At 45.4% G+C, this 24,571-nt stretch overlaps 1 protein-coding gene across 2 annotated transcripts in view; it reads left to right on the top strand.

Moving 5' to 3' along the window:
• Positions 1-24,571, top strand: part of MYOF (myoferlin) — a 150,466-nt gene that overhangs the window by 33,013 nt on the left and 92,882 nt on the right. For both annotated transcript variants that reach the window (XM_028098591.2, XM_028098592.2), the window contains exons 4-5: positions 10,273-10,381; positions 12,956-13,043. In XM_028098591.2, coding sequence (XP_027954392.1) covers positions 10,273-10,381; positions 12,956-13,043 — 197 coding nt within the window. The remainder of the gene's footprint in view (positions 1-10,272; positions 10,382-12,955; positions 13,044-24,571) is intronic.

Raw genomic sequence — 24,571 nt, forward strand, 5'->3', positions numbered from 1 at the left:
TCAGTGTGGTGGCAAAGCCTGGCCATGGAGCTCTTGTCTATGTTTCACACAAAATCCTTGCTTTCTTGAAGCAAATATGCTTGAGTAGGGTCAGAAAACAAGCAAGTACATGAAGAACTATATAATGGGTCAGGTGCTGTGGCGTGATCTAAGATAAGGAGGAAATTGTTATACGGTATAGGCCATGAAGAAAAATAAAGCAGAGTAAAAGGATAGAGAGTGACTGATAATGGGGGGATGATCCAGTGTTATATGAGGTGATGATGAGTTGACAATTAAGCAGAGACCTAAATAAAGTGAAGGAATGGGCCATGCAGCTTTCTAGGGGAAAGAATATTGCAGGCAGAGAGAAGGCGGGAGTGGATGTGGGGTGTCGGAGAAACACCAAGCAGGCAAGTGAGGCTGGAGCACAAAGAGCAGGAGAAGCTGGTATGGGCTAGGAGATGAGATCAGGAAAGCCCCAGCATGTATGGCTTTATGAGCCATGGCTCAGGCTTTGGATTTCATTCCTAGCAGAGTGGGAATCCATTAAGGGGGCTTGAGGATGATCTAACCTATATTTTATTTTATTTTTTTAAGTTTTTTTAAAGATTTTTATTTATTTATTTATTTGAGACAGAGAGAATGAGAGAGAGAGAGAGAGAGAGCACACGAGAGGGGGGAGGGTCAGAGGGAGAAGCAGACTCCCTGCTGAGCAGGGAACCTGATGCGGGACTCGATCCAGGGACTCCTGGATCATGACCTGAGCCGAAGGCAGTCGCTTAACCAACTGAGCCACCCAGGCTCCCCTAACCTGTATTTTAATAGGATCATTCAGGCTTTGTGTGTAGAGACTGGATGCAGCAACCAGTTAGGAAGTAGGGAAAACAATACTGGGAGACCATTATATATTCATTTTACACCTGTTGAAAACACAGTGGGGCCCTTGGATGACAGCAGTCCTGGGAAGAAGACAAGTCCCCACCCGAAGGCTCAGCGTGGCACTCATTCTGGGGGTTCAGTGTGCCTTTCTGGAGACAGAGTTGATGTGCAGCCTCTCTGATCCTGACAATGTCTTCCTACATTCGAACAAAGAAAATATGGTGGGTCCTGATAGAAGAGGGTCCTTCTAATGTTCGGGGCTCCATGCATCTTGCTGAGATACGTCGTACTTGGTGTTACGCTGTCTGCTGAGCGTAATGACCAAAGGAGCCAGTCGTTACTGTGGCATTGTTATGACGGGAATTTTTAGGCCAGAAAAAGGTAAATTCTAGGCAAAATATGAAGCTGGTGTTCAATACTCTTTCAGCCTTTCCCTCCCTTCTTCTGGGGGGGTCCCTCTCCTCCTGAACTCCCCTAGGCACCCCGTGTCCGTATTTATGTCCCAGGGCCCCCACCAGCGTACTCACTCCGGCCTGCCTTCTGAGCCGTATCTGCGCCAGGTCTTTTCCCAACAGCACTTATCTGTCACGTTCTCAGTCCTTCAAGGGCTTGCTGGTGGAAAGGAGCTTTCCGAGGAGCTGCTCCAGGTGACGGTGGGATGGACACTAATAGTTGATACTGTGTTGACTTCCCAAGAACAGTGATCTCGGGACCGAGGCCACTGGTGACTCATCTGAAGACGTGAACAAAATGGGAATTTTAGGCTCTTATGGCAGGGTCCCCGGGGGAAGTCTTTTTAATTGGAAGATTAGTTGTTGCTGCATCGTTGGTGAAAGCCGACCCTGAGTTGCCTTTGGAATGAATAGTGCGGATGATAAGCCAGTGTTGTCTGTGGGCTTACGGTGCTAAGCCGAATGCTTCTCCTCAGGAACTGTGAACTTTGACCTTGTTGCCACCAAGTAAACAATGCGTACACCTTGGTCAGATTTGCCTGTAAGTACATTGCAGGAATCTGGGAATACGCTGTATGTTTGTCCAAACTATTGGTGTATTTTGGCCCCAGATTTTATTTTCTTGGCTTTTTTACTAAAGATTTGGCCTTCAGGGATCTGCTCACCGTTCAGTGTGGGAACTTCCTTTCCCTTGGTAGTAAGTACAGGGTGGGGGGGCAGCTTAAGGAATGTCTTGCCTATTGATGTTCCTGTTGCCATGGAAACCGGTTGTGCAAACACGGCTCTCACTCTGCATCTGCTGCTCTGGGCCTGGGAACAAACAGGTTTGCCTGCACACCCCTGCCCACACCCAGAGTGGACTGCCAGGGCCGGCCCGTGCATGCAATGCACTGGTACATCATCAACATCCTTTCCGGGTGCTGGGAGCTGGCTGGGCCGTTCAGCGCAGACTCTGTCCCTCCCCACTTCATAGTCCTCCAACCAGCCCTCCAGGCTGAATGAGGGTGAGAGAAGAGCCAGAAGTGCCTCTTGGTCATGTGATGAAAATGAAATATTTTTAGCTGAAATGTCAGAGTAGAAGGCTTTTCCCAGCTACTGAAGGGTAAGAGTTGTCTCTGCAGACAGGCAAATCAGCTATCACGTAGTGAGGACTTAGGGAGTGCCGAGGGCTAGGCCAAGCCCTTTGAAGGCATTATCCACTTAATTGCAGACACTCTCTGAAGCAGGTCCTATTTTTCCTCAGAGAGGCTTAGTATTCTGCTCAAGGTCACACAGTAGGTATGTGTCAGAGTCAGCATTTATGTCCAGGCCTGTGTTGTTGACTTTTACATTATACTGAAAACCTCAAACCACCTGTAGGAACCCAAGTGTAGGTGGAATTACTGATTAACTGTCGGCTAGAATGGAAGTAATTTTTCTTTCTAATTTTGCAAAAAAAATTAAGAGCAGTCATCAGAATACTGGTAATTCCTCCCTACTTAACAGTTTTAAGCAGGCATTTTTATACTCTTGAAGAGTAAGTCACTTATGCTCATGTTCTACAATGGACAAGATAAATTTGGAAAGTATATCTCATCTCATGTGATCTTCACAATGACTTTAAGAAGTGGAGATGAGATTTGAGGCTGGGACCCTGATCCCTTGGCATCCTGGCTCTGCTGTCACTCCACCTGAGTTCCTAAAGAAGAATCAGCTTTAGGAGCCTGGCAATGTAGGAATGAGAGGTGTTTACAAGATTACAGTTTAGCGTGTGTGTGTGTGTGTGTGTGTGTGTGTGTGTGTGTGTGCATGCTTGTGCATGCATTCATGCTAAGGAAGAAAAGAGTTACTAGTTAGGGCTTTTGTATTCACTGTTCCTTCTGCATGGAATACTCTTTCCTTCTAACTGCAGTAGATGTGAAATGTTGTCATTTGGCCTCAGCATCAGGGACCACCCACCCTAGAGCAGCCCCTACTGTTGCTCATCACCCTGCCTTGTTTCCTGAGAGCCCTTCTTGTTAGCGAGCTCATATGGGCATGGGAATGGTGGAGGGAGTCCAGCTGGGCATGTGGACATTTGTGTTGGGTTTTAGATAAGTACTCAGAGGTATGGCTGGTCCACATTCCTGCTTTATCTAGCTCAGTTCACCACCATCTGACATGTTCTTATCTATTTGATTATTCACTTGGCCCTCCCCTACTAGACGGTGAGCTCCACATCTATCTTGTTCGCTGCTGTAACACCAGTGCTTAGCACAGTGCCTAGCATATAATAAGCTCTCAGTAAGTGTTTATTGAAAGAATTAACAAGTAAATTTATGATACTAATACATGAATGAAATCTAAAGTATCTTGCATTGGACAGTTAGCCCACCTCATAATAGGCCATTGATGTGGAATCTGTCCAACTCAGCTCTCTGGACAGCCTCTGGTTCCAACTTGGGTTTAAGCTGCAAAGGAGTCAGAACACAAAGGGGTTGGATCACAAGGGAAACAAACAACTGTCCCAAAGTTCCTGCCTTTTTGTAGAGAGATGTAGAGCTTATCCCTGAGCTCAGAGGAAGGCAGCAGATCATAGTGCTTGAAAGCTGAGATTCAGGAGGCAGACAAAGACTGCGTAGAGATTCAGCTCTACTGGTGACTAGTGGTGACCTCAGGCAAGTGACTTAACCCCTCCAGGCCTTAATGTGACCATAGTTTGGACGTTCTGCTTCCACTAAGATAGAATAACAGGGACCAGATCTACTCACTCACCTGATACACCAAAAAACTACAGAAAACATATGTAACCATGGTTTCAGATATTGAACACCAGCAGCACAGGACAATGACTGCGGAGAAAGGGGAGGTAAATGAAATGAGCCCTGTGAGCGCCCAACTTAATGCCTAGAGAGTGTTCCCAGGCCGCAGTTCAGGGAGGGGGAAGTCAGGCAGGTCCCTGTTGTCTTCCAGAGTTGGGATCATGCAGGTGGGAGTCTAGAGCTACCCACACACATACACCCAGAGTGGTACCAGGGGCTACAGAATTAGAAAAAGAAAAAAGACAAGCTTGGGTTGTGAAATATACTAACTCCCTGAGCAAAGGTTTGTGGCTTTTGGGGGTTTTTTGTTTTTCTTTTTTATTAGAGAAAACAGAGACTGTGGTTTGGAATGAAATTAATTTCGTGGAGAGGTATGGTATGGCTTATGAGAAATTTGCATTTCCTGGTATACAAAAGACCTTGTCTTCAGTCTTTTAATACTTGGATTTCTCCTAGCGATGAGACACTCACTTCTGACACCGCCACATGTAAACGAGGTAGTGGGATCTGTGTAGGTGAAGTCACCACCTTTCCTTCTTCCACTGTGCTTGGTGAAGAGGTATGGACAGCCCACTGGAGCAGCTTTGCAGGCTGTGTGGACAACGGGTTAAAGTCATTTATCCCAGAAGTAATTACCGAGCCTCACCTGCATGCCAGGCATTAGGCTAGCTAACCTGCTCCTTGCGGCCACAAAGTGCCTGACTCCAGCCCAGGTGCCTCCCTGATCGGGAGAGCTTTGGGTGCAAAAGCCTTGGCTTCTACTCTGCTCCTTCTCTGGTTGAAGTGACGCCATTTGTTGCAGGCAGCAGGGTTGGGAGGGACTGGAAAAAAGGAAGTTGTTGCCGGCTCTGAATCCTGCAAAACCTGCTACAGCCTCCAGACTAGGTCAGTGATTCCAAAACCCAGGAACGGGAGTTTGTGAAAAGTACAGAGCACAGTCCTACCCTCTGGTAGAGAGAGCCTTGGGGACTTTGTCCTGTTCATCAAATGGTGGCTCCCAAGCTTGGCTCTCTGACAATCCTGGTGTGGAGTGAGGAGGCGAAGCCATAGGAAAGGTACAGATAAGTAGGCTTACTGAGTAGATTTTATTCGAGTTTTGTTTACTACTTTGTCCTATTAAATAATTGGATTTCTATGCCCATTTTTCAAATGTAAACCTTTGTTATCATATTGAATGTACTTTTAAAAACGACACATTTCCCTCTCTCTGGATCTAACTTTGCCGGCTGCCTGTCCTACCCTGCCCCCCCTTTCCTCCACCCATCCCTCTGCTTTTCCCCCTGCTGCCACTGAGAATCACTGTTTTAGACCATTGTTTCTCAAACTTCCTGGGTATTAGAATGAACTAAAGACAAAGTCTGACTCGGAGTCCTGGGAATCTGTGACTGCCCTAGTGATTCTGCCACGGGGAGGTCTGGGGAACCATGATCTCAGAAACGGTGGATGAGCTAATCCAAAAGGTCAGGGTGGGCCGCCTGGGAGACTCAGGAGGGTTCCCCGCCGGTGAAGTGGATGGGAGATCCAGAGATGCTCTTTGAGGGGGGGGTTGGCTTACAAACGTCTTCCTGTGATAGGATTTGCTGTCATGGTTGCCCCAGCTTCTCCCACCCATCTGGTCATGAGCAAGGTATAAGCCCGGCTCTCCCACCTTTGGGCTCAGCTGGGGGTGCGGGTGGGGGTGGGGCAGGGGAAGAGCTTGAACGATACTGGCCCAGGGGAAGTGTGGGGATGGGTGATGGGGCCCAGCCAGGGAACCCCAAGGCCACACCAGCCTGGTCTGGTTGAAACGACAAAACTCAGCTCGTTTCAAAGGGTGGGTAGGACTGGCCCTTTCAGGGTTTCTACAGGGGACCTGGGAGCAGCTCGGAGAAGTATTTGTCCTCAGCCTAGCTGAGGATTGTTACGCCCTCGCAGAGCATGGAAAGTTGAAACACGCTGCAGTCTGTAAAGGCGAAAACAGTACAACATGTGATTTAATTTCCAGAGTGCAACGTATTTTTCCTTCCCTTCATGAAGGAATTTCCAGTAAACCCTCCTCCAGTAATCCATGTGGGCTGTGTCCCTGCTGTACAGAACAACTTGATATATATAAGCTCTCATGATTAAGAACTCAGCCAGCAAAGCCCTTACTCACCACAGTGGCATGTGGTTGTTAATGTTTATGTCTATGCTAACGGGGAGAATGTTTCCCTTTTCTCTTTTTTAAACATACTAGACTTTGTTTTAACAAGTTAAAGAACTTCTTAACCAACCCTTGCATGACTAAGTTGACTGGTTCACAGTTCCACTGCTCAGAATTAGTTCCATGTTGCATGGAGACCCTACTCAACACTATCTAGACAAGAACTGTAAGGGATAAGAGCAGGACTGGGTTTTTCTTCACTTCAGAATACATCTGCAGCTTATTAGTTCTACAAGTAAAGCTGGAGAGCTAAAGGGCCTTGAGATTCTTTCACTGTAAGGTTTCGTTCTGAGACGTGGTCCATCTGTTTCAGTGTTGGGTGGAATCCATGGGGAGACTCTTATTTTTCCATGCAGATTCAGGGCGGAGCATGCACGGGGTACTGTCCCTCTGTAACAACGTGTTAGCATATTTATAGCGTTAGTAATGTGAAAGAAAAAGGGCTTCTTGGTTTAGTGTCACCTCCTTTAAAGGAAACTGGCTTGTGGTCCGGCTGCACTGTTCCTGTCCCCTGCGTAGGAGGCCGGGTCATGAGAACAGCCTACACCAGGCTGGCGGGACCCTCGGAGTCCTGCAGAGCTCAGACTTGCCCATAGGGGATGTTTCCTCCAATTTACAGTGAAAGCTCTTAGACGTTGTAGCTGCATGCATTTTTCTTCAACTCAACCTAGCTGTTAAAAATATTTTGGGGGGGTGGGTTAAAGTCTTTCCAGGCTTTCATCTAAACACAGGTATTTTTACTTCAGAAAAAAGAAAGTGAAATTTACTTTTAAACCATCTCCCCCATGTACAAACATCAAAGCATCAGAATTTTATGATGAAAAAAGTAAATCTTAAGAAATGGGACTAAGGGTCTCTGAAAGAAGGAATTGAGGTTTGGGTTAAAGTAGGTTGCTTTTCTTTTACTCCATTCCTGGTCTGCTGTCTGTTGCCAACGTCTCATGGCCTCCAGGGGGCGGGGGGGTAGCTGCAGACAGTGGTTGCGTCAGAATGGAGGCTGTAAAACCATTCCGGGCCAGGAAGGGCCAGTGAGTGGGCTTCATGTCCCAGGTGATCCTGTTCTCTCCATTTAGCACAAGGCACCGCTCCCTACTGTCTTACACTGTAGTCCATATTTCTGTTATTGGCCTAACCTTTTCCCTGACACCATGTGAATTTAAGCTTGACCCACGGGATTATAGGCCAATACGCTTGAAGGCAGAAACCCTGCGTAGTATTCTGGATTGTCCAACATGGACGTGTTTTAAGATCTATTTTAACATGAGATGGTTTCCTAAATAGGTCTGTGTAGAAAATATCGCATGTATGAGCCTAGCTAAAGACTTTGATAGCTGAGAGGGTCTAAGAAATTATTTACTTCAAGCCACTCATTTGCAGATAGCAAAGTAGGCTCAGAGAGTTGGGTGACATAGCTGAGGCTTGAAGGAAGTTGGGACACCAACTTCTTCCCTAACGGCAAGAACAGAAATTGTCTAACCCAGTGCTTCTCAACCTGGGGCGATTTTGCCCACCAGGACACAACTGGGAAGGTGTAGAGATGCCAGTGCATTGAGGCCAAGGATGCTGCTGAACATTGGACAAAGCCCAGCGCAGCCCCCCAAACAATTGTCCAGTTCAAAATGTCAGTAGTGCCAAGGTTGATAAATGCTGGTCCAACCCCAGGCCAGCCCTCTTTCAGTATCGTCCCAGTGTGCTATACTTTGTTTTCTCCTAAGAAGTATTTATTGCTGATAAGAGTTTCAGGTCATCTTGGTTTCAGCAAAAGCAAATCTGTACATGTCCAGTGTACAATGTTATTTTAATCGTACAGTTAGGTTATGAATTATGGAACTGTGAGGAATAAAATCCAGTGTGTTTCCATGTCTTTCAAGGCGAGTACCATTTAGACATTTAACACCAGTCAGATGACTTTTGAAATTGTAGTTTTCCCATTTCATCCTAAAAACTCAATTAGCCAACCTCATGGCTTACTATGCTATTTTTAAAACTTGGGAAGAAATGCTCATCAGGCTCATATCATGTGGGGCTGAGGGAGACATGGAAGAGATTTTGCCAGGGACTCTCGCTTTGTGTGGGAGGTGTACTTGTTTCATCTGGTGGCGATGAAGTCATGTGTAGTAGACTCTTGTCCTCAATATGTCAGGGGAGTTAAAATCCAAGTGAGGAGGAAACATACTCAGTTTAAAAAAATCTAGCAAACTTAGTGCACATACTCATGTGAGAAATTACTCTATAAAGACTCCATCAATTCTCAGCATTGACTGAGAGACCTAATTCCTGTATTGACCTAAAAGTGTTCACTCTTCACCCTCTGGAGGCAGAATTTGTCCTTTCCATTGCCAGTAACTGGCTCTACCTGAGATATGAGAAGAGATTGAGAATCCTTCACGGTTGTTGAGCATCTTAAGTGGTGTTCTGTCTAAGAACGTGCCTTCTTCCAAGAAACTGTGTGTAGCATTTCATGCCATTGGGTAGATTGGGTGAAACAGGGTGCCATAGCAATTTTCTGGTCTTGTGCAATATAATATGCCTATTCACAGAAAGTGAAGTCACTTCTTCATATTGTCAAGTCCGTGGATGTATATGGTTGAGTGACTGACTCCAGATCTACAATCTAGTTCCATTTCTGAGGTTTGAGGGGGGGGCAGGAGAATACAGATAAACGTCAGTTCAAAATAAGCGTTCACACATTAACATCAGTTTTCATTCCTGATTTTTAAAGAAACTACTACATGTGAAAATAAAAGGAATAGTTCCCCTGCAAGATAAACTCTTCTGATTATTCCTTTTGCCCAAAAGCCCAGAGTTATGTTTTATGCACAACTATGGTTTCTTCACCCTGGGTTTTTTGATATAAGGAATCTCTTCTATCACTCTGAGGATTTGATACTTAGTTTTCTATTTTTATGCTAATGATATTCATGCTATCATATCTGCCATTTATTAGTATCAGTCACTGCAAATGTAGGCAAGATAAAAGTAAATAATTTTCAATTCTTAAATATTTTTAAATTCTTCCTGTTTCTCTTTTCTGTTTTCGGTATCCATACTGAGAGCATACCTCTGGGCTTTCATTGCTTTTTGATTGCATTTCACAAAGGGAACTTCTTCAATTCACCCAATCTCATACCGTGTTGTCCATTATAACCCCCAATGTAGACTATATTCTGCAGGTCACATTTTTGTATTCACTAACTCTCAGGGGTTGTGTGTTCAGTAAATTTTTTTGACCATGTGCCCTAACTACAAAAATGTTTTCGGTGTTCATTCTTAATGTATATAGACTTATTTATTCTTTCCTTCATTCGGTAAATATCTATGAACAAATGAACTCTGTTCCAAGCAGTGGGGTGAGAGTAGTGAATAGAAAAAGCAACAGTCTGTGCCTTTAGGGGCCTGACTGTGGTGAGCAGGGACACATGTGTGCCTTTGTACCATTAGGTTATGTGCACTGAGGGGTAGCTGGGTAAGTGGTAGAGGCTGAACATAATCCCTGCGGGCCTAGGAACAGGGAGAAGGACACACATTCAACTTTTGAATTCGGCTCCCAAGTATACAGGTTAGTAAGTTGGCCTCATCAGTAAACTAGCAACCTATTTATAATTGCAGAAGGTCTCCCTGAGGCGGTGGGGGTGGGGGACGTGGGGCATTTTTACAGTGGGCAATTTTGATGGGTCTTTTTACATTTATATTACAGAGGAATGCTTGAATTTCCTACTTTTCTCTCTTCTTGGATTCTGAGGGGTGCTGTTCAGTCTTTGTCACCCATTCATGGGTCATCTCAGTCATGACTTGAAATTTCATAGGTACCATAGACTCTTGAAATGACTACTTGTTCTGGAAAAGTGATGTTTGTTGCCAAAATTACCAAAATTCATTTCATGATGAGTGATTTTAATGATAAGAGACGAGTAGAAAGGGAATGGGTAGGTCCGCTGAGTCAGTGGAAGCGTGCCTCTCACTTAGGTTACTGTGCACTTTCTTGTTTCACCTGCAGGTTAATTGGCACGGCCACCGTAGCCCTGAAGGACCTGATTGGTGACCAGAGCAGATCACTGCCGTACAAACTCATCCCCCTGCTAAACGAAAAGGGGCAAGATACTGGGGTGAGCACTTTCTCTTTTGTTGAATGGCTTTGAAGTGAGATAAGTAAGCAAAAAGTTAATTAAGAAGAGTGTGAAATTGGGCGCCTGGGTGGCTCAGTTGGTTAAGTGACTGCCTTCAGCTCAGGTCATGATCCTGGAGTCCTGGGATCGAGTCCTGCATGGGGCTCCCTGCTCAGCGGGGAGTCTGCTTCTCCCTCTGACCTTTCTCTCTCTCTCTCATTCTCTCTCTCAAATAAATAAATAAAAATCTTTAAAAAAAAAAAAGAGTGTGAAATTATAATCAGTTCACCACACACACACACACACACATCCACACCCAGACACCCCTACTGGTTTTGAGATAACAGGTCCACTTGCAAATGGTATGGCCTTATCCTATACTTGCAATCACAGAGCTAATAGATTAGATAAACTTGATTTTCTCTGACAGAAGAAAATGCTCTAGAGTGAGTGGGACCCTCTCTTGGTTTAGTTCTGTGCATATCCCCTTGGGTGTTTACATTTGTGTGGTGAGCATAGCTCCGTGTCTCAGACACGCTCAGAAACATTCTGTAGAAGGTATTTCATTAATACTACCTTGTGAATATCATGATGTTTATCACTGATTGGCAGCTGACTGTTTTCTGACCACAGCCTCTCTAAATAAGTACATACTGATACTGTCTGATGCGAACCCAGAATTCTCTTTCTTGAGTGCACTTAAATAAATGGACTCAAAGCTCATAGCTCTCAGATTTCATTTGATTGCTAACAGCGCTCGTAAAGCTACCATGCTTGTCCCATTAACCTCTAACACCTTTATTTTCCAATCAATTTATTTTGCTTGGGAGCCTGGACAAAGGAAGAAAATTTTGTACTAAAATAGGCCATCCCTGTAGGCAAGAATACAGGTTAGGCTTCTCAAAGCCTATTGAGAATGTCTATTTTGTTGGTCTAGGCTCCAAAAATTCTAAAACAAACTCAGAATGTCGTCTATTATCTATTTTTCCAAAACCTGGCTGAGAGAAATGATACTTAGGAAAGATGGTCCAAGTCAGTGATGTGTCTGGCTGGTTTTGTTTTTGTTTTTGTTTTTGTTTTTAAGCACAGAAGCAAGCACACATAGAACTGGAGCACTTCTGGGAATCCTGATGTTATCAGGAAATCACTGATTCAGAAGTTGAGCCATCCATGTCCTCCTCTAAGTTTTGAAAGTTTGATTCTTCACTTAAGTTTAGCAGTTGAGCTCCTTAGTGCTCCTTGCATTCAGCCTTCAGGTTGTGGCCTGGGTCTTTGGCATAGGTAGCCATGGGATGCTGCTCTTACGATTCTTTATTTGCCACGAAACTGTTGTTGGGAGCCTCCTTTGTGTCTCCCAGATCTGTAGTTCCTAAGCTGGCCACAGAATGTGCTGATCCATGAGGGAGTATTCACTGATGAACAGACAGATGAAAAAAAGGCAATATGGCATGTGTGCACATGCTCTCGAATGTGTGCACGTACTAGAGTTTACCACGTGTAGTAGAACCGGCAGGTGGAAGTATGGGATGCCCATTGAAATTTGAATGTCAGATAAACAATAATTTTTCAGTATGACTGTGTGCTAAATATTATGTCTGTATTTTAACTGGTAACTTGGGTGTGTACGTGCAGGTGTGTGGGTGTGTGCGCGTGTGCGCCATCCTTACTTGCAAAGGATTCCGTTTATTCAGCAGTTTGTCCTTCCTCATTTTTGCTGTTAAAATACATTCCTTTTGTGAAATTATAACAGTAGATAGTAGTAGTGGGCTTGGGTTAGCGTCCCTATGTTGACGCCCTCTAGGAAAACTTTTTGAAATTTTGTAGGTTCATGAAATACATAAGTATAGGAAACTCTGCCCTAAAGTAATGTCCCATTTTATCTCAGATTTTAAAAATGGGAACGACTTTATTTCCTGTAAGGAACTAGTATGTTTCTTCCTTTCTGAAAAAAAAGTTACGTAACATTTTCTGTTCTCCTTCTTGCCTTGGTTCCTAGCCATCTTGGAGTCACATTTTATGCAAGATGCAATTATCTTAAACTTCATGATTTGCATATTTATTTTCTCTTTTATCAGACTTGATTCCCTTTTTTATCCCGTTTTATGAATCACATTGTTATATAATTTTTGTTAGTCGCTCAAGTTATTTTTAGAGAGAGAAGAGAAAAATGAAAATAAACTTCAGCGATGAATAAAGAAGTCACGGTGCAAACAACTAACTCAACCATGTAAAATGAGCCTCTGTGACTGGAGGCCATCTCAATCTAGGATGGAGGCTAATTACAAGTTCATGCTTGCTTATCACAACTTTACTCCAGTTAGTGAGGTTGCCCGTTTAGCAATGGTACACTTGGCAACCTACGACAGGTAACTCCTTTCCCGGGCTTTCCCGTCGACCGTGCTCACAAGAGGGAGGATAGAAACAATGGAACGTGTGTGATCCATCTCCCCTCCTCTTCTCACTTTCCCATCCCCCTGCTCGCCCCTTCCAGAACTTTTAGCTCCCGCTGATTTAGTTTGCATTGAGTCTATTACCCTGCACTGATTCTGTCTGCAATGGATTATTTCTATCTAGGCCACCATTGACTTGGTGATTGGCTATGATCCACCTTCTGCTCCACATCCAAATGACCCCAGTGGGACCAGCGTGTCAGTCATGGAAGGTAAGCTGACCCTTTGGAAGGCCAGGCCTGTGCCGGGGGTAATCTATTCAAGACACACAAGGAGTCTCCAAGAAAGCCTTCTTTGTCATGATACTGTTTGTAGTGCCCTGCCCACCTGGACAGGGCCCCGTGAGGCAGGTGGAGCCGCTCCAAATTGGGACATGACAGTTGTTTGTGAGATGCCTTTCAGGGGAGAGGAGAAGGGTCAAACGACCCCTTACGGACCAGCCTTACCGTGGGCCTGTCCAACGCACAGGCTCCAGCAGAAGATCCCAAGCAAGGCTTTGCTTCGGGTTTGTAGCTTCTACCCATTGTTGGAATGTCCCTGGTGGTTAAGCTACAGGAGTGGCCTCTACTCTCTTCATGTGTCTCTTCGCTTCCTCAGTGTGTGATCCGCAGGCTGCACTCCCAGTCGCCAGTCTCATTGCTAGCGCCCAGGGTTTGGAGCCTCTTTCTCTCCCTCGGCCTTGACGCTGTCCCAGCCCCTGAACAGCCCCTTGCTCCTTTAATTAGTTGTTTCCCTCAGCCTGACTCACCTCCTGCTCCCTGTTCTCTGACTGGGATTATCGGCCATTCAGGGCATCGGATGCTGCTTTGGATGGGGTTGGGGCTGCCGGCTCTGGGGAGGGCTTTGGGCCTCAGGTGGAGGGAAGTCTATGAGACAGTTAGGCCTTTCACACAGCCAAGTTTGACCTCCTTTTAGCAGTTTTCCAAGGTGATGTGATGCTGAAACTATCTCCGTCCCTTCCTCTTCCCTGAGATGCCTCGCCAAATACCCGTTTCCCTAGCCCTGGCACATGCCCCGGGAAAGAAGGGCTCCCATGTCCTGCACACTTACCTGCTGCCTGGAAGTTCTTCCTGGGAGGGCACCTTGGCACTTGTTCCTGCCAGGCTTGGCTCCTCGGGGCCCGTCTTTTCATTTTTCTTGGTTTGGAACTCAGCTCCCAGGAGCCCAAGTGGTTTACTTGCACCTGCCATGCTACCTCCCCTCCTGCCTGATCCCAACCACTGTCCCCACTCACCCACACCCCGTGGGTGGCCCATCATTGAGGTTCTGGCTCACTTCTTGACCAAGTACTTGTAAGGGTTTAATGTGGGTCATCTGGCCCCTTCTCCCTTGGGGACACTGGGAACTGACACAGCCCCAGCACACCGGCAGTGCCTCTACACGCCCCCCGCCCACGCCCCTCCCCCCCAGCAGCGCCCGGGGCACACCGCATGCTGCTCAGGTACTCTCAGCCCTGGAGCCCTGAATGGCCCAAGAATAGCCATGGTCCTTTTGCTGCCGTGGCAGTAATGACAGATAAAACCCAGGGGAAACAGTCCCGTCCAGAACAGCACACCATCAGGGGCTGAACTGACTGGTCCTACCCATTGCTTTCTCACCCCTTCTTTTTTTTCTTTTTCTCCTGTCATATTCTACTTATTAGACTCACTAAATGCAAACTATACTCAAGGAGAGAAAATTATATAAAGACAAGAATACTTGGAGGCAGGGATTATTTGGGGGCATTTTATAGGTTGCCTACAATCAGCAAATGACATCTTCTTGAAAATAGCATATAACTGGGGCGCCTGGGTGGCTCGGTCGTTAAGCGCCTGCCTTCGGCTCAGGTCATGATCCCAGGGTCCTGGAATCGAGCCCCGCATCGGGCTCCCTGCTCGGCGGGAAGCCTGCTTCTCCCTCTCCCGCTCCCCCTGCTTGTGTTCCCTCTCTCGCTGTGTCTCTGTCTGTCAAATAAATAAATAAAATCCTTTAAAAAAATAGTATATAACAATCCAAACAATATATCAAAATTTGTCACCTTTTAATAGGGTAATTAACCCCCTTCAAAGATTTAGTGATTACTCTGTGGTGATATATTTCTTCTTATTTCAGGAAATTCTTGTTTATTGAGTCTATTTATTGAGTTTTCTTTAGCTTTTGATAGATGTATTGTTTTCTTTCTTGTATTTTTGAAATATTCTATTTTATCATATTAGTAATTATTATAAATTTTTCCCAAACTTAGTTTTATTATAATTATTAGACATGATACAGTATTCATATCACAGCCTCAGACAAAATATACCCTTCCTTTTCCATCTTCCCATTCTACTATCACATTCTCAAATCAGAATTTGGTTCAAATCATCGGATAACTTTGTCTCACCCCTGTCACTAGGATTTACCTGAAGCCTGCTGTCACCAGGCTGAGAAGGACAGTAGGTACTGTCTGGCCTGCAAAAGGCAGCCCCAACTGGCAGGATATCTGGAGTTGCCTCTAAATTGGGAGGATCTGGGACCTTTTCTCACGTTGACATCTTTCCGAGCCAGATCCTATTTATTCATTCTCTAGAGCTGCTGTAATTAAGCCCCATCAACTGGCAGCCTTCAATAATAGAAATTGATTCCCTCACAGTTCTGGAGGCTAGAAATCAAAAGATGTGGACTGGGTGGGTTCCTTCTGGGGACCCAAGGGAAATTTTGTTCTAGGCCTCTGTCCTAGCTTCTGGTGGTTGCTGATAATCCCTTGTATTCCTAGGCTTGTAGATTCACCACTCCAACTCTCTGCCTCTGTCTTCACAGGGGGTGGTCCCTGGCTGTGTCCAATTTTCTTACCCCTTGTAAGGACCCCAGTAGTTGAATTAGCCCGCTTAATCCAGTGTGATCTCATTTTAGCTTGATTACATCCTCAAAGACCCTATTTCCTCACATTCTGAGGTTTATAGATGGGCGTGGCTGCTGGGAGGACCTATTAATCCCGGTATACTGGTAGATAAAAGGCAGTTTCATTGTGTTCATTTCAAGAGCCAAAATGTTAAATGAGCCCTTTTGTGTTACCGCTTCAGCTAGGACTCTAGGGAAAAAATAATACTTTGGATCATTCAAGTAAAAGGAGTAAACTTAGAGTTTACAGTAAACTGGTGCCACCCCATTTCTGGTATTTATGAAACAAAGAAAGTGGTTGCTGGGTTTCTCCACCTATCACTACATGCTGCAGTGCTGGGTGATAAATGCTTTAGGGTACAGCCCCTGTCCTCCAGGTACGTTCAGTCCAGGTTTAGAGAAATAACTTTTTTTTTTTTTATCCTGAAAGCGTAACATTATAAGAACAAGGGCTTTGGGGCCAGACTGGCCTAGGTTGGATTCAGTGTCTGTTGTTAATTTGCCATGTAACCTTGGGTAAGTCGCTTAGCCTCTCTGAATCTCAACTTTCTTTACGGTAAGGTGGGGATAATGCACTTAGATCAGAAAGTTGTTGCAAGGATTAAATGAGATGAGGCATATAAAGCACTTACTCAGTGCCTGCTATACAGTAAGTGCTACCTTAATGGTGGCTGTTGTTATTGTCATTTTATTACTGCTATTACAAAAACAATTCCAGGCGTGTAGTCATGAGCTCAGTTGGGTGGCGCACTCTGTATGAACATTCAAATTGTTTCCTCTAAATATCAGATCTATTGGAAAAGAATGATCTGGCTTGGCTCAAAGTCACGCTGGGATGACTTTTAAAAAAGAAAAAGAAAAAGAAAAAAGTGTCCTGGTGAACCAGAGAGACTTTGAGAATAAGCATTTTATCAAGCTCTTTGAGAGTGTAGGGGAAGGTCCCATCTCCCGAGATGGACCAAGGTCAGGCCAAGCTCAGAAATTATGCGATTTCTCTGGAGCAAAGGGAAAAAGGGGGAAAAAATGTCCTTAGAAATGAGAAGAGCACCAGCTCTGAACTTTTAAACCCAGTGGGGAGAAAATCCTTGCCATCTAGGCTTCTGGATTGCTCTGGCAGCACTAATGCTCCAGCAGGTTTGTGGGCTGGGGTTTCACCCATTTTCTTAGGAATCTCTCTCCCAGCAGGCTCCGTGATGGCAGCTGGCCAAGGTCTCTCCCAAAAGTTCTCTAGAATCCCTGATAACTGCTAGATGGAGATGGGAAATAAACCAGGACCGGGGCTCCTTTTATTTGGATTTGAAACAGAGTTTTAACAGGTGCCGGCCGGGAAATGAGCTGTGTCTGCGGGGCAGTATCGTTTTAAGTGTGAGATGACGAAATGAAATTTCGTACTTTAAAAAATGAACAGGGTTCTTTAATCTGGAAGTGCTGTCTTTGCTCTATGAGATGACTATTCACCAAAGCTGGGTCAAGGGTGACATTCTGAATGTAGGCTTTGTAATCCAGCTTCTTCAGCACTTAAAAAAAAAAAATCTTTCAATATCCTGGGTTATTTGGATGTCTCAAGGGAAAACCTTTTTTGTCTTAATAAAACAATTTAGTTCAACTAAGCAAAGGTATCTTTGGATACTCACTACAACTTCATGCTAGGGAAGACACTAAGGAAACCACCCCCCCGAAAAAAAAACAATAACTTACAGTCTTGGGGGAAGATAAGACCAACAAATATGAGGCAGAGAAATAACAGCAAGACAATCACCTCCTGTCATCACTTACTTTAATAACCTAAACAGAACATCTGGCCCAGAATTTCTTTTTCTCCCTTCCTTTCAATTGACTCTTTAAAAAACTTTACCATTCTATGTCAAAATAATGAGTCTGCTTCCTCTAATTTATACAGATCCTTACAAAGTTTTTTAAAAATTTGAACTTGTTGATCTTCTTTTTGAGTAGAAAAGCAATACCTGCTTATATTTCTGTACACATTACAGAAATGTAAAACACAGGAAGTGCAAATCTTCTGCAGTCCCATCCTCCAGAGATAACCACTGTTCATGATTACCAATACTGATTTTAAAGATTACCATCCAGGGTGCCTGGGTGGCTCAGATGGTTAAGTGTCTGCCTTCGGCTCAGGTCATGATCCCAGGGTCCTGGGATCTCGGGCTCCCTGCTTGGTGGGGAGCCTGCTTCTCCCTCTGCCTCTCTCTCTCTCTCTCTGTCCCTCATGAATAAATAAATAAAATCTTTAAAAAATAAAAATAAAAAAATAAAGATTACCATCCACACCGTGAGTCCTGCATAGAAGAAATTTGAAATACTAATGATAGAACACAAAAGTGAAGATTTTAGAGAAAATTCACCCCTGGAAATTGAAAAAAATTTGAACATAGATCCCAGGAATTGGATACTGAGGGGCTTGTGAGACCCTGGGCATTGGTGGTTTCACGGCACATGTGTGGTGTCAAAAATACCTCTTTCATTGACCCACCTCCAAGACTGTTCCCATGATAGAAGGATGGGATGACCCAGATGACAGGCTTGACTTCCTGAAAACCTGTTCCCTTGCCAGTTTGATTCACCAGATGTCAGTTAGCTTGACTGGAACCTGCATTCCTGTAGCCGGAATGAACTATTTTTAAAATCTCACATCTATTTTTGAAGAACCATCTGTTAAATTGGTGCATTGTTCAACAACAGAAATGCAAAAACTCATTCACAGTTAGACATTGCCACTTCAAATTTATTTCATTCCATGAACACTAAAGTCACCGTGCTTAAAATTAAATTCAGTCCAGTTTATAATGATGTAAATAAGTTGGCTAATTGAATTTGAATAAAATAAATTCAATTCAGTTTAGAAAACATTTATTGACACCTGGGGCATATAGAGGTGAGAAAGGCATTGTCTGCCACCAAGGAGCTTGCATTTCAGTAGAAAGGTAAGATATAAGCATATAAACATGAATAAGTATAGGTCAGAGCTGATATAATAAATTCCTCAACAGAGGACTAAGCAAATTATTGCATGGGACACAATTTTTTTAGAGAAAGTACTTTTTCAGCTATTTCAACTGTGTATTCTTAGTGCCTAGCACTAAGTCATAATTGTTCAATAAATGCTTGGTTGGCTGAGTGAATTAAGTGAATGATGCATAGGCAATGGATATAGTTTAAATGTTTCTTTTCAAGACGGGCATTTTGGGGAACACTAGTGAATAGATGAAAGTGACTGATTCATTCAGAGGTGGAGTAAGAGGGAAGCATATTCCCAAGGGCTGGGCATGCCAGACTGAGACATTTGTTCTTGGACAGACCATGGGGATCCATGGAACGTGTTGAAGAAGGGACTAACTTGGTCAGAACTGAACTGGAAAATTATCAGCGTGCTAGAAAATTGTTGGAGGCACTCTTTCCAGGATTGGGCCTCTATTTGACATTGTCCAGCAAATTGATTCTATTAGGCCTATTTTTTTTTTCAAGGTATTTCAGAAAACCAAAGTGATCATAATAAACAAGTGGCTCTTAAATTTTAGACACAGTAAAAATCATCAAGGGAGATCTTTAAACGTGCAGATTTCCATTACCTACGTCCGGAGAGTATGTCTTAGCTGGACTGAAGGGGACCCCCTACAATCTCTATGGTTAATAGGAACTTCCAGGAGATCCTGATGAGAGCCGAATTTGGAGCTCACTTTAAGAAGCCCTGGGGTTGAGCATTTTACCTGGTTAACATTATCTTGCCCAGACTCAGTCGGAGCTCTTTGGTCAACTAGACTGCTAGACTGGATCACAGCTCAATTGATCCAAGGCAGATGCTGCCAAGATTTCCCTGCAAGCCTGTGTTTGCATCACTGTTTGGTTAGAGGCTCTTCCATGATAACTTTGCTTGGTCTATGTATAGAACCATTCCAGAAAATTCTTAGTGCACATATGCTATTTACCCAAGAATCAGGGTGGAGGGTAATGAATTGCTTATGGTTGAATGCAGACATGTATTTACATAACTTCCCACATGTTAGAAGCCCAGAAAAGTTATTATTCAACATTACAGCTAAATCAGCATGTTATCTCCAAAATGTTTTCATGCTTAGAAACTTCCTCTCTCCCATTCGGCTTTGCACTTTTTAACTTGCACTGATGGTATGATACCAGCCCTTTGTTCTGATTTAACAGTGACTTTTGGCCCAAGGTAATTAAATTCTGCCTTAACCACTTAGCAAAACTTTGTCATGAGAAGCAAAATTAATATCACAGTCAGAGGTTGGCATTCTAGGACTCTAGAAAAACAGAGTTGCTGTGACCAGAAAAAAAAAAAAAAGGCATAAAATATTCCAGAAAGAACTCTCCATCAAGGAATGGAAGATGATTAGATGGAATGCTGGCCCAATTAGAGCCTAGGTGGGAAGACAAGAGGCATAGAATAGTGTTGGGGCTGCTGGCTGGGGAGGGGGTGTGTATTACGGGCCAGGAGGAAGCCGAGTGGTGACTAGGCAAGTGTCTCTCTTCTTCAGCCACTTCTAGGAGTTGCCTTCATGGGGAAGCTCTCACGGGTTGAGAGTGAGGGCGGGGAAGGGCTGGCCTGCAGATCTGGTGACATCTGAGTGACTGATAGCTCATTCTCTTATGCTACAGTAGGATAACACGGGAGCCTGAAGGAGGGAGGTTCATCCCACTGGGGAACGGCACAGTCGGGCGTGCCAGAGGCAAACTTGACTGTAACCTAAGGTCCCCTAGGGGCTGCCAGCTCTTCAGCACTGGGTGGAACAAACAGCCATCACTGTCACCAGTAAGACATACAGGGGCAGTTTGTAGGAATAGATGCCAACACTACGTCTCAGGAAACATGAAGACTTGTGTTAAGTTGCCGGAGTTGTGATGGAGTGCCATTGCTAAGTGTTAATTGAAGCATCACTTATAACCAAGTGTGGGTCACATAGAGGGTTACTGACATTCAGAAAGGCTACAGGTCTGTGTTGGCTGCAGGCAGAAGCTTGGTAGGGTCTGACCAAGTGTCATGGTAATTGTTGGAGAGGCAGGATAGCATTCATACAAAGGAATTGTGAAGAGCTTGTCATGGCCCAAGTGACAGTTAAGAGGAGAAGAATAGAGCAGTAACTATAGGGGGCGCTATGGAGTCAAGGAAAGTTGTTTTCGTTTTGTTTTGTTGGTTTTTTGCTTTTTATTGTGGCCTCTATTTCAGCACATCTGGGAATGATCAGCAGAGAAGGGAAAACATGAATGGATACAGAGGCAGAAATTACAGAAGTAGGATCCGTGAGTAGCAAGAGGAGATGAGATCTGTGCACATACAGAAGGACTGACCCCAGGTTGGGGGCACAGACCGCTTAGTGATTGTAGCAGGAGGGAAGGCAGACAACAGATGCAGGTAGGAAGATTGACTTGGAGTTGGGAGGGTGAGGATATTCTCTTCTGATTGCCTGTTTTCTCAATGAAATAAGAAGCAAGTTCATAAGCTGGCGGTGAAAGGATGGAGAGGGTGTCGGAAGCATTCGAGGGGCAAAACAGGTGGAAGCTCAGAAAGGTGAAGTGATTTGACTTTGTTGGCTAATGAGTGGCCTTCTCAGACCAGGACCTGGGAAAACTTTGAATAGATGCCTTGGAAATATGGTAGGATGGCCAGGGAGTCCTGTGAGCCCACTTAAGGTGTGTGATCATGAAATTAAAGTGAGACGAGTCAGGAAGATGAGTGTTCAGCCAAGTTCGGCCCCTGGATGAAGGGGTGGAGGGAGTGGAGGTTGAATGAACCAGGTGAGTACAATAAGCCAGAGAAAGGAAGGAGTTGAAGGGCGAAGGGGAGCATGGCAATATTAAAGCACAAACTCTAGCACAGGTCAGGAGGAAAGGATGTGAAGACAGTGGTGGGGGCGGGGGGCCGGGAAGGTGGTATGGTCGATAGGTCGGGGGGGCTGTGTGGCTGCAGACTGTGGACTGGAGTAATAGATGGAACACACTGGAAAGATACAAAAGATGGCCTCTGTACGGAGTTGAATAGTGTCCCCTCCAAATTCCCACACAGAACCTCGGAAGGTGACCTTATGTGGAAAGGGGATCTTTGCAGATGTAATTAACTAAGATGAAATCATACTGGATTTCATAATTTCATACTTCCTGTGGTCAGGAAGAGTCATCCTTGTAGATCCCCCCCTTGGCTGTGGTTCAGATTCGTGCCTGGGTCTCAGCAACAGGGCCCGCACACACAACCACCCACCCCTGGTAATGAGACAGCTTGCAGAGAAGGCTGTGCTTGGCAGGGCCTGAAGGGCCCCCTCATTCTTTGTGGAACACTTAGGGTGGCATTGTTGAATGCTGTGCAGCTTCCTGTTGCATAAAGGGGCGATTTCCTGCTCAAATAGCCTGCTGCCACTGTACAAAGATGCTGGCAGTCGCCATGACTCAGGCTGGCTTCCTCTGACCCATCCCTCAGCCTCAAGTCTGGAATGGCAGAAGGTATTTCCTAGAAGAAACTGGCTCTTTGTTGCCTGCAGTCTTTCGGAAGCATCCATTAAGAGCTTCATGAGGACTCGTACAGAGTCTGGCACGGCACCGTAAAGGGGTACAATGTACCCCTCCTTCTGCTTGCTGCCCTCCATAACCACCAACCCCACATGGAACAGTCCGCAGCAGGGAGGGAAGCCTTGCTTTGGCCCAGGATGAGCAAAGGGAGTTTGTCTTAGTTGTGTGTGGGAGGAGCCCTAGAGGCATCCCGCCCAGCCACTGCCCAGTTCAGAACAGGTTTGTAGCAGGGGGCCCTGACCTTCTGTGTTTCCCTGAGGCTGGAGGTCAGAGAGCACCTGCCAGCATCCAGGTGCTTCACCCGGCTGAAGAACCCAAGAAGGCAGGGCTGTGTCGCCTCGTTCGTTCTGTACACACCACGCCCCTGGGTAGGATCATGTGTGGTGCTGTCCAGAGCCAGCGTATTTCACCTGGGCCTTGAGGGAGTTGAGGAGCTCACCCAGTGAAGAATGGGAGGAGAGACATTCTAAGACCCTGGCGCCCCAAGATGGGTGGCAGGTAAGCCTTGCTTTTGAAGCCTCTTCAAAGATGGGGTAGACAAGACCCAGATTATCATGCAGAGGACAGAGGTAGCCCTACCTGCCTTCAGCCTCTCTGGGGTTTCCAGGTGTCCTGACAGAGGTGCTGAGGAACCAGGCAGACAGCCCCTCCTTCCCCCACAGCCTGGTGTTAGACCCTGTCTGGAGCCAGTGAGGTAGGGTGAAGACCTGGTCCTCATTTTAGCTCAGCTCCCAATAACCTCACAGGTCACCACAGCTTTCCAGCCCTCAGTGGTCTTCTCTGGACGCTGTGGTGAGGGGCACAGCTGACCGGGGCATCTCGGAGTCCCCTCTAGCCTAACACTCTGTGGGTCTGTGACTCCAAAGTGTAGACGCAGAGGGTGTCAGGTCAGCGGAGCAGAGGTTGAGGAACAGTGTGGGAAGTCACACTTGGGGAGTAGGCCATGGAAGGAGCCCACAAAGAACCAAGAAGGTTTAGTCAGAGTACCAGGAAGAGAGCTGCAGGACTCAAAGTGTGTATGGGTCCTGGTGCCCAAGGCCATGTTCGGTGGGGTGGGAAGACTCAGAAAAGGGCCCTGAGCTTTACCAGAGCATGGTTGACCTTTACAGACAGAAGTGGCTGGAGAGGCTGAGCGTGAATGAGGGGTGGTGAAGGGAGGGTTCACCCTGGGCGGAACTCCAAAGCAGTACATGGTGGGAGTTGGGGGGGCTTTTCTTTCCTTGTGGTTGTCCCTTCCTCGACTCTGTGCCCCCCTCCCCCGTGCTGCCCACTGACTGCTGTGCCCCCACCCCTACATCATGCCTGCTCTCTGGGAAGTGTTCTAGTGTTCTGTGCTCCCACCAAAACTGATCCCTCAACAAAAGTTAAAAAAAAAAAAAGATTAATTTATTGCATGTTCCTCTGTGCTAGGTACCATATTGAAGGCTTGCATATAGATTAATTTTATCTTTACAATAACCCTGCGGTAAATACTATTATTTCTCCCTTCTTACAAATGAGAAAACTGAAACAGAAATTAAGAAACTTATTCAGACTCACACAGCTCGAAATTGGGATTTGAACCTAGGCCACATGAGTCCAGAACCCAAGCTTTAAGAGCTGTGCTACACAGCAGACTGAACTAACACTATGGTGTGAGTGACTGACAAATGTATCCGCATGGAAATTCAATCTCTTACATGATTTTGCATCGTAAAGGAGGAGTTTCAGAATCCAAAGGTAGAGAGTGTGAATGCTACTATTTTTTGGACAAGGTAGTTAGTCTTCTAGGATCTCTTAAATTATACTGCACAGATTACCAGGAGTTCACACTTTTTGTCTATTAAGACAAGAAAGTTGGTCAGTGAGTTTAAAAGAGTTTGTGAATAAAAGAAGGGGGAGACATGGTAAGCAGAATTTAGTGTTTTTTTTTTTTTTTTTTTTTTTTTAAGGAGAGAAAGACCTCTCCTTAAGGCAGAGGGAAGGCCCTGTGGGGAAGGATCCACTGGAGGTACTCAAGAGGGCAGGGGGGACACTTGGCGTGTTTCCAAAAAATCAGAAGGAGGTAGGCTCTCAGGTATTGGGAGGAGCTTTCCCTCAGAAAACCCCTCCCCCCGCCCCGCCCCGCGCCGAGTATGAAGGGAAGCTAAGGGGATAAACGAGGAGACAGATGTGTGTGGAAGTGACAGATGAGGTGGGCAGAGGGAGAGCATGAGACCACCTTGGTGTACTTGGCAAGGAAACTGGAGATTCATTTCTCATCTTCTGTGAGGGTGGAGGGGCATTCGGGAACCAGGAGGCTCAAGCAGAAAGGAGGCAGTACGGAAACCTCAGGAGTCAATCTCTGTAGAAAAGACCAGCG

This window comes from Eumetopias jubatus, unplaced genomic scaffold, assembly GCF_037043125.1.
Source record: "Eumetopias jubatus isolate StellerSeaLion01/CBP00866 unplaced genomic scaffold, mEumJub1_p1.0 scaffold_17, whole genome shotgun sequence".
Lineage (NCBI taxonomy): Eukaryota > Metazoa > Chordata > Mammalia > Carnivora > Otariidae > Eumetopias > Eumetopias jubatus.